This window comes from Aspergillus niger, assembly GCF_000002855.4.
Source record: "Aspergillus niger supercontig An09".
In the NCBI taxonomy this organism is placed as follows: Eukaryota; Fungi; Ascomycota; class Eurotiomycetes; order Eurotiales; family Aspergillaceae; genus Aspergillus; species Aspergillus niger.
The window spans coordinates 507,289-523,221 of record NT_166525.1 but is presented as its reverse complement, the minus strand read 5'-3'; the positions used below and the strand labels follow the sequence as shown (position 1 = coordinate 523,221).

Sequence of the window (15,933 nt, the reverse complement as noted above, 5' to 3'; positions counted from 1 at the left end):
TCGGTCAAAGAAAAGGCAGGAGATGCGTCTACCGCGCGGAACAGGTGAGGTTGAGCCAGCAACCAGCGATGGATTAGAAGCGATTGAGGATTCAGTCAGAATGCGGAAAGGGCGGGGGCTCACTCAAGTACCGAGGAGGGTAGAGGAGGAGGTGTTCAGATGAGAATAGAATCATGGATGATCTAGAACGCGCTCAAGAGAGCAGACCAGGTGGAGGCGAGCAGGTCGATAGTCTACTTTCAACAGGGACAGGGGACCATCCCCACCGCCTGCATCTTTGAGGATTCTGCACTTATACTACTTTGGGACTAGTGTATTCGGGTGACTTGAGACTTACCACTATACCAAAGTAGGCAACTAGTTCCTTGCAAGTTTCGAGTGAATGCCCCGTTCAAATTTGACATTATTCTTATATTTTGTTTGAAAGTGATATTAATCTGATATCGTGCTTGTATCGCCGATTGTCTAGCCAAAGTAATCGGGCTTAATCTTTGCAGTACAAAATAGCCACTATCTACACAACCCTGAACTGGCTGGTTGTGGATGACGTGGCATGTTGTCCCGTGTCCTGGTGATCGACAAGCGCATCATATATAATCCTGTTCACGCCATTAAAAAACCAGACTTGAGTTTTAGATTAAGCGCTGACATATCGTTATAAAGCTGTCACTGTGAAGGTGTGGTTGGGCTGTCCGAGGCAACAATCAGTGGTGGCTCATGCAATGCCATTCATTACTGCTACTTTCTAATGGGAGTCTTCCATTCATCTTCCCCTAGACTATTGATTTGTACCAAAGTTACATGCATCTGAATTTACGAACTAGAGGATTTTTGGATCTCAATATAATCAGCAATCTACAGGGAACGTAGCTTTCAACTGTAGCATACGATGCTGCTAAGGTTGGCTCTGGTGCTCCGGCAAACGGCAACTAGCCGTAGGATAGAACCAGCTATGGTTGGATGAACACTGCTTAGGCTCAAGCAATCCTTGGAGGCGCAATCATTAACTTATCGTGGTTTGTAAACCATATCAATGCTGTCTAAAACCATCATGAACTGGACTTAGTTGGGCTGTGTGCCAATCTTGAAAATCATTATATCCAGACCACCTGCCGGCCCGCAGCGCTAAGTCTGCTGGCTTTGGGTTCTTGCAAGAGTCAAATTTTTCATTTTGAGAGATAACTTCGGCTCTATGATTATACGGTGTCTGTGGATGTGAGTTTGGCGATGCCGAGTAGTGTCGACGCATCGGTTCCGAGCCACCGGGAAGAATACTTTGTGCCGATTACCAACCATGACAGCAAGCATCGGAGGCCGGTAAAAAGGTCACTGGGCCGAAACGATTGCACTGGACAAATAATGAGAATATCTAAATACATGGCTAGCATGATTTTCTAATGGCTGATAAGTTGACTTTTCTCTCAATAAATCACTGGCACCCTCTTCATCATTTCCCAGGCTTTGCCACTCACCAGCAACATAGCAAACACAACCATACAGACCCCGAACATGAGCGAGCAATACCTTGGCCTACCTATTGCCCCAGCAGATACAGCCTTCGGGTTAATGGCAGAATACGATGCAGACCAGCACCCAAACAAAGTATCCCTGATAGCAGGGGCCTACCGCGACGAGAACGGCCAACCCTGGGTACTTCCGAGCGTGAGAGAGGTTCGCTAATACTGTCAGGACTATATTTTGGCTATTGAAAAGCTAACTCTTAGAGTTAGGCAAAAGAGCTCCTCGCTCAAAGTCAAAACCATGAATATCTCGGCATCGCAGGCTCCCCAGCCCTAATTAACCTAGCCCAGTCCCTTACATTCGGATCCGAGATTACCGCAAAGCTAGAAAAGAGCATCACTTCCATCCAAACAGTCTCAGGAACAGGCGCAAACCACATGGCTGCGCACTTCCTAGCACATCATCTTCGCCCAAAGCGGGTATTCATACCCTCGCCGACATGGATCAATCATAAGACTATCTGGGCCAACGTCGGGGTCCCTATCGCAGAGTATCCTTACTACTCCACAAAAACCAGGGGAGTGGACTTGGAAGGAATGCTCTCAGTGTTTAAAACAACCGCCGAGGAGAGAGATGTAGTGATCCTGCAAGCCTGTGCACATAACCCGACAGGTGTGGACCTCACCCACGAGCAATGGGCACAAGTAGCGGAGGTAATGAAGCGGAAGAAACTATACGTTGTGTTTGACAGCGCATACCAAGGATTTGCTACAGGCGACGTGGACGGTGATGCCTGGTCAATTCGGTTTTTCGTGGAGCAACTGATCTTGGATGGACAGCCCGACTGTCCAGGCCTCTGCGTGGCTCAGTCTTTTTCTAAAAATTTCGGACTTTATGGCGAGCGTGTAGGTGCTCTCCACCTTGTCGTGCCGCGGCATCTTGGAGCTCAGGGTGCCCGCTCGGAATTGGTTGCTCTCGCTCGCTCCGAGTACTCCAATCCCCCTCGCTTCGGGGCGAGTATTGTCGAGACTGTCCTGGGGAATGAGAAGTTGAAAGGTCAATGGTTGAGAGATTTGGATACTATGAGTTCGAAAATCAAGAACATGCGGCGTGAGCTTCGCAGAAGGCTGGAAAACAAGGGGACGCCCGGGGATTGGTCGGTTTTGGAGAGCCAGATTGGTATGTTTAGCTACACGGCGCTGGATCAAGAACAGGTCACTCGTTTGCGGGAGAAGTTTCATATCTATCTCTTGCCTTCCGGGAGAGTGAGTATCTGTGGGCTGAACGAGAAGAATATTGAGTATGTGGCGAGTGCATTTGGTGAGGCGATCGAACTCAATTCTAGCTGAACGCATTTCTTTGATAGCATACTATATAACTATTGAACCTAATTCTTGTATGTTCATAATCATGGTTGACGCATGAATAGTTATCCTAGGAATACCATGACTCGTCTTAATATGTGCAACCAGGGCTGTTTGTTCAAGTAGGATATCGCACACTCCCACAATTACCGCACGGAGTATCCACAGAATACATCTGGCCTATTCCATGTCATTCACTTGGAATTGTACGCCAAATCAGTTGACTCCAGCATAGGTCAGTCAACATCTAGATCAGATAGCGGCAATCTGATTGGCCCCACCACCTCCCAGATACCGAATCCGGTTAGTTCCACCCCGCGGGGCAAGTCCGGGAAAATTCTTCCCAAATTAGGATTTGCCCGACAGTATAACCCATCTATAACTTGCCTATACAAATCTAAAACCCAGCAGCGGACCAAACAATGAGCATGAAAGAGCTGCCCCTCACCCCCCGTGGAATCTTCTGGCAAGAAGACTTCATCACTCCCGAGCACGAGCAGCATTTAATCTCCATCTTCCGCCATGAACTAAAGTGGCCCGACCGCAGCGGGCGCACATCTCTCCACTACGGCTACACATTCGACTATAAGACCTTCGGAGTAGATCCTGAGATACCCTATAAGGAGTTTCCAGACTGGCTGAAGCCCTTGATTCCCACGACGGAGTCCCGTCCCCCGGATCAGGTCTGTCTACAGTATTATCCGCCGGGAAGTGGCATTCCGCCTCATGTAGATGCGCACCTGGCGTGGGATCAGCTGTATGCGCTGTCGCTGGGTGCGCCGGTCTTGATGCAGTTCCGGAAGGGAAAGACGGAGGAGCGGGTGGACGTGGATTTGACCCCAAGGACGATGATGGCGATGGTTGGGGATGCGAGACTTCATTGGACGCATGGGATCAAGAAGCGCAAGACGGATACGATGCCCGATGGTTCGGTGAGGCTAAGGGAGGATAGGTGGAGTCTTACGTATCGGTGGTTGAGGAATGGGGAGTGTGAGTGTGGGAATATTGAGCTTTGTGATGTTGCTCAACGGCGGAATGGTATTGAGAAGGAGAAGAGGTCGTTGAAACAGTTGGCCGAGGAGAGTGCTGGGCAGACTGCTTCTGATTGAATGGCTACAGTCCATTGGAACCATTGAGACTAGTCGACGACTACATGTCTTCATCCCAGCCTCTGGCACTTGTTGGTGTCTAGTGTCTCCAAAGGCCTCTCAATCGGGCAAACTGCCTACCTTTTCGCATATGGCAGGGTGAAAGAAGTATTCTATGGCAGAAGGGAATGGCATTGATTACTAGGTAGCCCAGCCAGGCGGACATCTGGACTTCAACTGATACCGAAGGGAAAAGAATTGCTGCTCGGAGGCTTCCGATACTCCAAGGCCTTTATTGGTGGTTGCATCAAAAGCATACATTCGACAGCTAGCACAACCTGCAGTGGGTGCAATCAACAAGGATACCAATTATATCCCTTCATACCTTTGAATTCGAGACCAAATAATGCTCATCCATGCTGATCCATTGGCTGGTCTTCACCACAGGCAAAGTCCTCGTGTATAATATTCCTCAAGTGTATATAATGCTTTTCAGTTTCCATCATATATCATTGTGCGTCAGCAAAAAGAATTGAATTCTATTACTTCTTCAGTCATGTGCGATAATCGCTGATATCCCTACCAACAGATGAGCCAAATCTGCCACACTACGTATCAAAAGCCCTCTCCGACTGAGTGTCAAGTACTAAGTATGGCTGACACTAAAGCAAAGCAACCAATGCTCTCGACCTTGAAATTTAGCTTCGCCCTTACACCTGGCTTCTAACAAGGAAGACATCTTTTGTTGCCAACGCATGAAGACTACTGAGCAAATCCTCCTCTTCGACACTCAATGTAGACACTGCAGATCCCCGAGCAGATGGGAAATACTCAGCATCAATGCCGCACCTGTTTACTCAGTTAGTATTTAGTCATCAAGTTGGGGGAGAAGTTCTGTTTTACGTTGCTCTGGGCTCCGGTAGTATTCCTTCAACGAAATACCGCCTCAAATGCCCCACAGTACACAATGAAGGCATGCTGAGAGTGCAGTGACCATACGATATTTGTTCTACTAGACGAGTGCCTTCGAAGCTATTCTGAGCTTTCTTTGCAGATATCAATGGACATACAGGATCCCAAGTAGTTGACAATATCAGTATCGGCTCGAATGTCCTCGTCCGGGGAAACTCTGGGTAGTACCGAGGATGAAATTCATGGGTTGTCGGAACCGACCACGAGGCTCGATCGTAGATATCAGATCCTTCATACCTTAATACCAAATAGGACATTTCCGGTCTCGAGCTAATATGATGGTAGACTGGCTTAATACCATGAACAGGGGCATTCTCGCCGGTTTTCCGGTTATCATTCAAACCTATAAAGGTAGTGGATTCATCCACCAGATACTTCAGCACCCATGATTCAGAATATGCATTGTAAGCCGGAGTCGTATTGCCGTTTAGTAATTCAACCAGAATCTTGGCAAAGGATGGCCAAGTTGTCGGCTTGTAAAGGGCAAAGAATATCCCGTTCGTCACTAGAGTTCGTCGAGTGATGGCACCATAATTCGTGCTATTCAAGTAAACAGGAATTGGCTCTTCTTCGAGTTCGTGTAAAAACCCATCGATATAGGACTGAAGGCGGCTAGCCAACTTGAACTGCTCCCCCTTGATTGACCGTAACGGACAAACTTCTCCGGCTTTGAAACATTCTTCGATAAAGCCGGTAAAGATCTTGTCCGTATCAATTAACGACTCTTCAATTAAAAAGGAATTGTACCATTCATCCAGATTGCTCACGCCGTCCAGCACCATTCGGGAGACCCGCTCTGGGAACATTTGCGCATATGTCTGACCGAGTGTAGTTCCATCTATGCCCGTTAGTCAATTATCGAGTCAGTGGCAAGAAACATAACAGACAACTAAGTCCCCAATAATACATCTTCTGCTGCCCTATCGCGTCGAGGATAGAATTCATATCAGCAGCTATCTGCGGGGTGCTTATGTATTTTCCATACTCGCCCATCATGTCTTCACAGGCCTTTGCTTTATTCTCGGCTCTAGTGTACATCGCACCGGCTTGACACTTAAGGTCCCAAAGGTTGCTGGCAAACGCTGCAGCGCGTTCGGAGTTGCTTGAATAGCAAACAGCTTTCGGTATCGATCCACATACGCCACGAGGATCGAAACTCAGTAAGTGGAAACCTTCCCCGATGAGTTTATTTAGGTCAAACGCAGATCCACGAAGAAAGCCCACTCCACTGGCTACACCATGTCAGTGAAAGTTACACTAACTGTAGTCTCAACACACCTCCGGGTCCCCCGGGGTTGAGAAAGATATGTCTATCTCCGGTAGCAGATGCATTCTTAGCGAGCATCCTTATGATGGGTATCGAGAAAGTTTTGTCGGACGAGTGGCTGAAGTGGTCCTTGGGAACATCCAGTCGGGAGCCTTCCTGTCGCGTCAACGCCTTTCGGAACAGGCCTAGAAGCATATGCATACTTACATTGGAGAGTGTGATTGTTGACCTCACCGCAGTGCTTCCATTGCAAACTTGCGTCTGTATAGAGGTTTAGAGGCATCTGAACGTCTTTGGCCAAACATAGTGCCACAAGAGCAGAGCTTATGCATACTGTCGTCACCACACAAGAAACAAGACTATTCCAGTCTCTGAAGCCGAACATTATGGACGTAATGTTCTAAGGGAAGCCTTGTGTGTTTGGCTAACACCATGATTTGGTTGATTATAAGTGAGTTCTTCCCCTGAAGTGGGACGGTAGCTTACATTGTATATAGAAAGCCCACACTTGTATGCCGTAGGAGAGTCACCATACAAGTAAGCACTGGCAAAACTGAATCAGCGCAAGTAAGTATGCGTAGGGTATTCCACCACAGCGAGGGGTTGTCGTCTCGTTAGTTTGACCCAGGAGTCCTGTTCGCTTCACTCGCTTACCCTTTTCTTTGTTCGAATATTTCTGCAACCAGCTCGTAGGTTCTGCCCCTCTCGGCCGCCTAGTGGCTACTGCGAAGAGTCAACGCAAGTCAGTATAGCATCATAGTCTACAGACGGTGAGCTTCTAGGTTGGATGGTGGCAATTGAGGAAGTCCCATTTCAGTCTAAATCATGAACTAGTACTGGAAATTCGAAATGAGGATGCCATGTGCCGATGACTGTGTCATGCATATTAGGTGTTGAATAGTGTTTATAATCTTCTTTGTTTCTCACTGCTCGCGTTTTTTCTTTTTCGTCTCTTCAACCTACTCCGATTCTTCAGTTGCTTTTGCCTCTTCAGTTACTTTCATTGCTTCAGTCTCTTTCACTTTTTCATTACCTCTCTTTTCTTCAGTCTGTTTCCCTTTCAATCCAAGTCGTCCCCCCAGTCCTCAAACTACTAGTAGGAAACGCTATCAAGATACCAAACTCAGTAGCCGAAAAATGAATCTCATCACTCCAAAGAGATTTTTCCCTGGCTATGGGAGAAATAGACAGACAATAAGAACACCCCATACCGTGGAAGCAGCCGAAGGGGTAAGATAATGAACTCTAATCAATATCCGATTCAAAACCGTATACAACACAACAATCACGGTTTATTCCATGGTGTTTAGCTCTGATTTACCACTTAGGTGCTGCAGGGCACATATACAGATTCTTCAGATCTTGGCCAGTGCATTGTTCCTGCAGTACCAGTATCTCCGCATGATAACATCCTCGGTGCTTTTGATTCCTGTTCGAATTCCTCCATTTATATTGAAGTATCTGTAGGAACATCTCCGATAATCAGAGTATCTGTGTGGTGCTCTCCAGGATTTAGATCTCTAATAACAATCTCACCTGTCAGTATATTCTCAGCATCCCCAAAAGGCCGGAATCACCCTCAAACCCCAACCAACAAATTAATTCCACCTCGACAAGATTGTTTATAAATACCACCACCTCACCCCTTCGAAGTATTGCTCCATCACCTTATCAATCCTCACCGTCTGTTACAGTTTCCTTCACACACAATCCACTAACCCCCAGTAACCATCCTCAGAAACAACCAGCACCATGTCCATCTCCATTCCCTATCTCAATGGCCTCGTCAACGGCTACAGTGACAGGCGTCTCCCCATGTACTTGGCCGACCTCGAAGAAGGTGACTGGAACGGCAACTGGGACTTAGCCTCTGCCTGTGCTGAGGCCCGCTGGCAGGTCGAGCGCCAGCTCAACCCTGACGTGCCGGCGGACTGCTGCGCAGGCGCCATCGTGTACCGTGGATTGCACATCCGCCTGTTTCCCGTCGTTAACGGCCAGGCGCTAGAGCCGTTCGAGTCCGAAGGCGCGGTAGAGTGGGTATCAGAAAGTCCGGAGTTCGAGGACGCGTTTGATGCATTTATCGATGCACTGGCTCAAGTTGATTGAGAATTTATTGTGGAGTAGATGGATAGCATTCGGTCTCTATTTTCTTCTTTGAAACACGCTAAGAGAGGAAATAGAGACAGGAGAAAGAAAAAGAAAGGAATCAAAGCATATTCTTGCACAAAGTCTAGATATCGACATGGGGAGCACGTCGTTCTGTGGGAAGACCCCCAGACCTCCGGGCTTTTCATCTTTCCATATATCGTAGCTACCACGTGCCCTAATTATCTTGAGTAGTAGATTCTTCAACAGTATGTCAAGGTCTTTCCCCTGCTACATGAAAGAAGACCATCAACATTCGTTAAATAATATATCGAGGCTGGTTACTACCTCTAGCCCCTTTTCGCTCCAGTCCAGGGCTTTCCGCTATAGTTACTCAGCATATGGTTCTCTGATATATAGGAACTGATCGGGCTTGCTATAGTTCTTCTTCTTATGGTATTGCTTCTCTCACTTAATTTCAATGCCGTCTGGCACTAGAGATTTGAATATCCACAAGAAAAGAACACATGGACTCCTGGTTCATGCTAGACGCATTGTTCCTTCGGGAATGGGGCCAGGACCACCTGTTGGGATCAGTACTATACTTAGAGGACTTTCACCTCCTTTGGGGGCGGATCCGCCTTTCGAAACCCAAAGAACAATTCTAGAATCTGGTACGTGCAAATCATGGATGTTATCTTAAATGAGTATGTTGGCTGAGAAATTTGTATGAGAATCACGCATGAGTGACGGTGTCGATAACGACCCGGCCTTTCTACAATGCTCTTCCCTAATTAATATATACATCATTTTATCGAGAGAGACGAAAATAGGACTAGTCTCTGGGGGTAAAATCCCATACGTGCAGCGGGAGTTGATACCATTTCCTGCCAATTTCTCCTTGGCAACCCCTAGAAGTCAGTCAGCTGCATATTGAGGACAGGGATGACGCCCACACCGCTGCTTGGAAGTCTGCAGCGTATTCCCACTTCTTCGTTAACTAACTAAAATGATAAAAACAAGGTAATATGGCCCGAAACGACAAATATGGCCATCCCAACGACAAAGCGAGACGGAAAATTCCTTTCATTTCCATGTGCCACGGCTGTCGCCAAGAGTGATGCTAAAGTCAAAGTTAGAGTAATCCCCGAACCATAGTTATGCGCTAACAGCCTCCGGCCATGTGCAGATGCCACCACGATTATTTTCCTAATTAGGGCCACGATTGATGGAGCCATTCCCACATTGCTTGTCAGCAACCGACCTATTAACCTTATAGGCTAAGTGTCGAACAGTGCACAGGTCGCAGGCTTCTCTATTTAACCCAACTCCTACCCAACAGTGAATTCAGCTACGTCCAGCTCCAACGAACATCCCCATCATGCGTCTTGTCTCTGCCATTGCCGCCTTCGCCGCGGTTGCTACTGCCGCGACCGCGGACACCGTCCCTCCTGAACTGGCGAGCATTGGAGAGCCGTCGACGGTGTTGAATGTCACCTATTTTGTGGGGTCGACTTCAGTCAGCTTCACCCCTGGCGAGTTCCTAAACGCGAGCGGTATGCACGACCGATACTCGATTCAGACTTGTTTGACTGACCAATACACCATCTATAGTCGCCGTGGACGCGCCGCAGCCGCATCTCCACGACATGGGGCTGAGCAGCTCGGGTCCCTATCTGCTGCTGATGGTCGACCCGGACTACAACAAAACCACTCCCCCCTCGGTGATCTTGCACACCATCGTCGCCAACCTGACCACCGCCGTCAACAGCTCCAGTGACGCTAATGTGCTGGCCTCCTACATCGCCCCCACCCCCACGTCCGGCACCCACAACTACACCCTGTTCCTGTTCGACCAGCCCTCCAACTTCAGCATCCCTAGTCGCTACGAATCCTTCATGCTGACTGTAAAGGGTACGCCCGTGAACCGGGTCAACCTGCCGCTGGTCAGCTTCCTCAACCAGACTGGGCTGGGCTCGCCGGTCGCGGCCAATTACTTCCGCGTTACGGCGCCGAATAACAGCTCCAGCTCCAGCTCGGGCGCATCCGGTTCCAGCACGACCACAAGCTCGGGCACCAGCACCAGCACTGGCGCTGCCGCTAGTGAGACTTCGAGTGGGGCGGGCCACAAGATGGCCGCGGGGAGTTATCTGGCCGGTGCGCTGGCCTTGGTTGGTGTGGTGGTGGCCTCTGTTTGATCTGCTTGTTTGTTTGAAGACAATTATGGTTCTGTAGAAAGGGAAAAATAAAAGAAAAAAAAAATCAAACTAGCAAGTCGCGTACTTTGTGTACACTCAGCATGTCCAGTAAGCAACACCACCTCGGGGAAGACCGGCACAGGCACGCAGCGAAAACTCGACTCTAGAACCTATCTACTAAATGCAAGCTGCAGGCACTAAACTAATCCTGCTAGCAAAGGCCTGATTGTATACTACATAGGGATAAGCTTTACACGCTAAATGCTCTTGTCAGCACTAGTGTAGGTAGGTACCCCTCCTCGGTAACATGAGAGGCATGTTGGCTTTTCGTTCCTGACTTCTTGATTACTCCCCTCCTGTTGTGTATTCTTGGTCTAGGGAAAAAGATTTCGCATGTCCATCTATGTTGTGGTAGGGCTTATCTATGTGCCTGGATCAATGCCGAAAATAGAAAGAGAAGGATTTTACACTAGATGGCGTCTTCTTTCCATTGTATCAATCTCTACAAATTAGTCAGGCCGAGTAGAGAGCCAGTGCATATCATTTACCATAACAAACAGGTGGAGTAGCATAATACCCCTATTTAAGCACCCCGATTCTCTGGGGCAGGACAAGCAGCGGTGGGGATGTAATCGGGATTAGACATTCCAGATTTTTATGGAGAAGCATTCCCTACAATCAAGCTTAACGGTCACATATCCTGAACTCACTTTCTAGCCCATCCATCAACCCCGACGTTATTTCCAGCCAACAACATAACTCACCTACCATGTCCACCACCATCACAACCACCACCACCAAGCCAGCCTGGTACGAAACCAGCGTCACGGCCATCGACCCCGCTGCGCAGTCAATGCTTGAGAATTACAGCGGACTCACACCCGAAGAGATCATTCCCCATGTCTTAGCCCTGGTAGGCACCCATACCCCCGAGGACTATCTCCAACCCAGGATGACATCCCCCTAACTCTAACCGAAACCACTTGAGTGAACAGCGAGATGAAGCCTTCCGCATCTTCCCCTACCCCTGCATCGGTCAAATGCGCTTCCTAAGCTGCCACCTCTCCTGCCTCCCCTTCTACCCACAGGTCCTGTCCCGCCTGCGCGCCTCCCCAGACAACGGCTTCCTCGACGCCGGCTGCTGCGTCGGCCAAGAGCTCCGATACTTAGTCTACGCGGCCTCGATCCCGCCCTCGCAATTATACGGCTTCGATCTAGAACCCGGGTTCTTCGAGCTCGGGTACAAGCTCTTCCGAGACAATACCGACTCGTTCCCCGCTACATTTGTGGGCGCGGATCTAGGTGTGTCGGACGAGGAGTGGGAGTCGGGCGAGATTGTGGGGACGATGAAGGGGAAGATTGATGTTGTTTGGGCCGGCTCGTTGCTGCATTTCTGGGATTATGAGGGGCAGGTGCGTGGTGTGAAACGGTTGATTGGGTTGACGAGGGGGCAGATCGGAACGGTGGTTTGTGGGAGGCAGATGGGGAGTACGGTAGCCGGGGTGTATGATTTGAAGGGGTTCACGGAAGAGACGATGCTGCATTATAGGCATGATGTGGGGAGTTTGCAGGGCTTTTGGAAGGAGGTTGGGGAGAAGTTGGGGATGAAGTGGGAGGTGCAGGCGGAGTTGGAGGTCGGGGAGACGACGCTGAAAATGAGGAATAAGGCGAGTTTTATGGATGATAATGCCAGGATTATTTGGTGGTGTGCTACGAGGGTGGAGTGAGTGGCTTTTGAGGGTGGTTTGGGGGTTAGTATTAGGGTATATGTTTCCCACTGCGTGTCTATGTAACTGTATGGTAGAAGTACTATACTATCGAATATCCACATCCATCTTCACCATAATCCCATTCCCTGTCACGGGCTCTTCTCCCCGCGCCCGATCTTCCGGCCCCTTGGAGGCACAGCTGGTGGTGAAGTGCCCCATATGCAGCTGTTCGGTGCTGCTGCTGGCCTCTTCCTCGAGCCGCAGGCGTGCGGCCCGCGCCGCCGCCGAGGCGTGGCTGCTGGACGTATTCCCGCTCACGCCTTTTGCCATCCAGCTCTTGTCGCGGCGGCGCTTCTTGCTGAAGGCCACCCGGAAGCCCGAGGCGATGGGCACCGCGGTTGCGCACACGATAGCCATGTTGAGCTGGATCACGACCAGCATCTCGAAGGGGGCAGCTGCGTAGGGGAAGTCCGTGTGCAGGCTCGTGGCCTTGTAGAGCACGACGACGCGGGCGACCGCGGATACAATGGCACTGCGGAGTGAGTTAAGCTAGCTATACATAACAGGGAATCTCATTCAGGGGAACGTACAGGAATCCGACCGAGAACACGATGATGAGCCCAGCTTTGCGGGCTAGCGGCATCTGCAGGGTGGCGATGGTAGCAATGGGCAGCGCCAGGATCGCGACGTCGGAGATCAGGTCCAGAATGAGCGGCACGCCGTCGGCGTTGGTGGTGTTGCGGCAGCTGCCGTGCATCGTCGACTCCGGGTTGAAACGCTCCCAGTAGTAGCTGGCTGGCACGCACGAGAGCATATATGTGATGGTCGAGCCGATGCCCCAGAGCACCACGTACACAACATTGGTCCACCAAAAGATACGCAGCCAGATCTGCTGCACGATGAACAGCCGGCGGTAGTAGAGGAGCAGGGCAATCTTGGTGGCCAGCATGGAGGGCCCGTTGAAGGTAGCCGTGAGCCACATGCACAAGAAGATCCACTGCAGGGAACGCAGCGATGGATCCTCAGCGTTGACGCGGAACTGATGGTACCCCAATCCAAAATGCACCGCAACTAGGACGGCGATCGAGCCCACGTTGGAAAAGAGCTAGAGACAGATATGAGGGGTTATTGACCGAGTTGATTGAGATGGGTCGACAGAGCGGCGAAAGAAAGATAACATACAACGGCCATGATCAGCCAATAGTCCTCCTGCACGGGACGTTTGTGAATGCGCCGTTGGGCCCAGATACGCAGCATCACACCCAGATTGCCAAGTACCACCATGGTGATACTGGGACCCAACACCACCGGCTTGAGGGACTGCGACCACTCGGCCAGCTCCGCCGGAGTTAGCGTCGAAGAGCGGGCGGAGGGCGATGAGGACATTGTCGCCGACATGGTGGTAGTGATCGTCCCATAGAAGATACAAAGATCGGAGAATGACAATGGATGGGAGGATAAACCACTGGGATTATCAAGTCCCTCTCAACAATCCCCCGAAGCCCATTGTCAGCGAGGAGGAACTCAGCCGCCGCTAAATAACTCTCACTGCCTCCTGAATGGTGGTCAGACTGGCCATGATGACAGGGATACTGCGCTGGACTCTGCATTAGGAGTGCCAATCTTGCAGGCAAAAGAGAAGAGGGGAAAGGGCCGGATTCTAACAGGACATCCGGTCCACTTTTCGGCCCCTGTGTCGGCCCTAATCCAGCACTAATCGATTTCTTCACGAATAAGATCCGTTCAGACACGTTGGCCCACCCTCACTAGAATGCCTCGTCGACTCAGACAAGCCTTGCGAACTCCGAAGATGGCAGTGCTTAGCTCTGCACCCGGCCCATTAAAATGAACTCCCACTGAGCCTTGTGGATCTTCTCCAATCATCCGCAACAGCCGTCGCACCATGTTACTTCATCCTATTCCTTCACCTGCCGTCTTGGAGCCAGGCAAAGACCAGGTCCAGAGCTACATTGCAGAAATGAACCCCAAGATCCTGCCGCCCCCCGCCCGCAAGGCCACCAACCCGCTCGAGCTTCTGCAGTGAGCTGCAACCACTTCTGTAGGCAGTACTTTCTACAAGATCTCAAAAACTGCTGCGGAGTCAGCAGAGCGGCTCGCTTATCAGCAGCTGCTCGATGCGCACTGGATGCAAACCTCGGTGTCAAACCTCCCCAGCGGGACACAGTGTTCCTGCTGCATTTTGACCCCCACGATGAGAGAACATCCGTTGGTTCCGGGCCTGCACAGTCGCTTATTGTACCCAGGTTCGCGATTTCAACCGGCCGTCGCAGGGCCCAGGCCAAGCTCATTCTCCAGCTGCCGGATGACCCGGTGATACTCACCCACAGCTGCATGACATGCGCCTTCCAGGGCGTCAACACCGCGCATTTGTATCTCATGGATCAGCTATCTGCATTGATCTCCTGTTCCTCCCCCTCCAACTCCACTCCCGATGAATCGCAACCGACGGGCCGATGATCTCGGGGCCCTGATGCTCCCCTCTGGCAGCACCGGCTTCTCCAAAGCCGTGTGTATTCCCCAGCGCTAGCCGTAGCCGCCGGTAAAGCCGCGCACTGCAACATGTCTTCCTTAGCTAGACTGCGCTGAGCCGCGCCGCTTTCTCGACCTCGTCGACCGCCATCGCATTTTCCTCGGCTTCGCTCCCAACTTCTTCCTGGCCCTGCTGTACGACCGCATCTGTCGGATCACGCCGAAGCAAGAGGCTCAACCCGCTCCGACCTGGGGCCTCTCGGATCTGCGCTGCGTCTTCTCCGGCGGAGAGCCCACCGTGCGGCAGCTCCTCCTCCGGCTGGTTCATCACGTAAGACAACGCCTACCTAGATGCCCACGCCAGCTGTACATCACCGGCCGCTTCAACAACACGCTTCTACTCAACGGGGAGACCATCTTCCCCGTCGAGGTGGAGTGCAGTCTCGAACAGGTGCGTATCCCCGATCTGACTTCGAGCTTCACGCTGGTCTTCGCCCACCTAGCCCCCGACGCCCATCTGAGACCAACTGCCCAGCTACGCTCCGGACGATGTTGCTCCCACGCAGTTATCTCGAAAGAACCTCGGTCGGTATGCCCTCCCGATCCCACTTCCGGCGCCCTCGACACCGACCGTGAAGCCCACGAACCTCTTCAGCCTGGTCTCCCTCCCTCGACTTCCACACCGTCACCCAGGACCTGCACCAGACGTTCGGGGTTGTCTTACCCCTCCCGACCTTCTCAGGGAACCGACTGTTGCCGACCTTGCCCACTGCTTCGCCTCCGAATAACTCACCTCCTCTTGAAATACGAAAGACACCACCCATGAATACGACGCCATAATACCCCTGCAACTCTCCGGTCCCAAAACCCCCTTGTGGCTCGTCCACCCGGCCACTGGCAACGTCCTCATCTTCGCCAGTCTCGCCCGCGCCCGAGATCGCTAAGCGGCTTGAGTCCGCTGGCGAGGAAGTGCGGTTCCTGGGCGCGCTGGGACGGGCCGCCCGACATCGCGGACTTGGTGAGTCGGTTGACCTGGAACGAGAGGCTGATGATGGTGGGGTATTTCTATGAGCTGAATGATGAGCCGATATGCGTGGCGCTTATGTCGGATTTGATAGCAATGACTACGTGGAAAGGTCCATATGATGATGATTATAAAGAAGAGGAGTAGATATGCCACTAGCGACACAGGCTCGGACTCTAACCTGAGTCTTCCGAATGCTCTGTATATTATATATTTGAGATTCACATAGCTTTGACTGAGATTGATATAGTATATATCCAACTCCCCCCCCCCCC

At 50.9% G+C, this 15,933-nt stretch overlaps 10 protein-coding genes across 10 annotated transcripts; 8 read left to right on the top strand and 2 right to left on the bottom strand.

Moving 5' to 3' along the window:
* Window positions 1-22: 22 nt before the first annotated feature.
* An09g02400 (hypothetical protein) lies at window positions 23-312 on the top strand (the record flags this gene model as incomplete). The annotated part of the gene is made up of 2 exons (XM_059749659.1): window positions 23-139; window positions 187-312. The coding sequence occupies 2 exons, from the start codon at window positions 23-25 to the stop codon at window positions 310-312; spliced, it is 243 nt and encodes an 80-aa protein (XP_059601331.1).
* A 1,197-nt stretch (window positions 313-1,509) lies between these two features.
* An09g02390 (uncharacterized protein) lies at window positions 1,510-2,810 on the top strand (the record flags this gene model as incomplete). Its single annotated transcript, XM_001393516.1, has 2 exons — window positions 1,510-1,671; window positions 1,731-2,810. The coding sequence occupies 2 exons, from the start codon at window positions 1,510-1,512 to the stop codon at window positions 2,808-2,810; spliced, it is 1,242 nt and encodes a 413-aa protein (XP_001393553.1).
* A 437-nt stretch (window positions 2,811-3,247) lies between these two features.
* On the top strand, window positions 3,248-3,934 carry An09g02380 (uncharacterized protein; the record flags this gene model as incomplete). Its single annotated transcript, XM_001393515.1, has 1 exon — window positions 3,248-3,934. The coding sequence occupies one exon, from the start codon at window positions 3,248-3,250 to the stop codon at window positions 3,932-3,934; it is 687 nt and encodes a 228-aa protein (XP_001393552.1).
* Window positions 3,935-4,623: 689 nt separating this feature from the next.
* On the bottom strand, window positions 4,624-6,537 carry An09g02370 (uncharacterized protein; the record flags this gene model as incomplete). The annotated part of the gene is made up of 6 exons (XM_059749657.1): window positions 4,624-4,762; window positions 4,913-5,723; window positions 5,773-6,117; window positions 6,164-6,323; window positions 6,360-6,413; window positions 6,487-6,537. 6 exons carry the CDS (start codon window positions 6,535-6,537, stop codon window positions 4,624-4,626), a joined length of 1,560 nt encoding a protein of 519 aa, XP_059601330.1.
* Window positions 6,538-7,904: 1,367 nt separating this feature from the next.
* On the top strand, window positions 7,905-8,258 carry An09g02360 (hypothetical protein; the record flags this gene model as incomplete). Its single annotated transcript, XM_059749656.1, has 1 exon — window positions 7,905-8,258. One exon carries the CDS (start codon window positions 7,905-7,907, stop codon window positions 8,256-8,258), a length of 354 nt encoding a protein of 117 aa, XP_059601329.1.
* A 460-nt stretch (window positions 8,259-8,718) lies between these two features.
* An09g02350 (hypothetical protein) lies at window positions 8,719-9,241 on the top strand (the record flags this gene model as incomplete). The annotated part of the gene is made up of 2 exons (XM_059749655.1): window positions 8,719-8,911; window positions 9,153-9,241. The coding sequence occupies 2 exons, from the start codon at window positions 8,719-8,721 to the stop codon at window positions 9,239-9,241; spliced, it is 282 nt and encodes a 93-aa protein (XP_059601328.1).
* A 377-nt stretch (window positions 9,242-9,618) lies between these two features.
* On the top strand, window positions 9,619-10,435 carry An09g02340 (mitochondrial 54S ribosomal protein mL38; the record flags this gene model as incomplete). Its single annotated transcript, XM_001393511.1, has 2 exons — window positions 9,619-9,793; window positions 9,852-10,435. 2 exons carry the CDS (start codon window positions 9,619-9,621, stop codon window positions 10,433-10,435), a joined length of 759 nt encoding a protein of 252 aa, XP_001393548.1.
* Window positions 10,436-11,204: 769 nt separating this feature from the next.
* An09g02330 (uncharacterized protein) lies at window positions 11,205-11,990 on the top strand (the record flags this gene model as incomplete). Its single annotated transcript, XM_059749654.1, has 3 exons — window positions 11,205-11,348; window positions 11,431-11,847; window positions 11,985-11,990. 3 exons carry the CDS (start codon window positions 11,205-11,207, stop codon window positions 11,988-11,990), a joined length of 567 nt encoding a protein of 188 aa, XP_059601327.1.
* Window positions 11,991-12,249: 259 nt separating this feature from the next.
* On the bottom strand, window positions 12,250-13,542 carry An09g02320 (uncharacterized protein; the record flags this gene model as incomplete). The annotated part of the gene is made up of 3 exons (XM_001393509.3): window positions 12,250-12,676; window positions 12,735-13,249; window positions 13,327-13,542. 3 exons carry the CDS (start codon window positions 13,540-13,542, stop codon window positions 12,250-12,252), a joined length of 1,158 nt encoding a protein of 385 aa, XP_001393546.1.
* Window positions 13,543-14,596: 1,054 nt separating this feature from the next.
* Window positions 14,597-15,460, top strand: An09g02310 (hypothetical protein; the record flags this gene model as incomplete). The annotated part of the gene is made up of 2 exons (XM_059749653.1): window positions 14,597-14,671; window positions 14,738-15,460. 2 exons carry the CDS (start codon window positions 14,597-14,599, stop codon window positions 15,458-15,460), a joined length of 798 nt encoding a protein of 265 aa, XP_059601326.1.
* Between the last annotated feature and the right edge of the window lie 473 nt (window positions 15,461-15,933).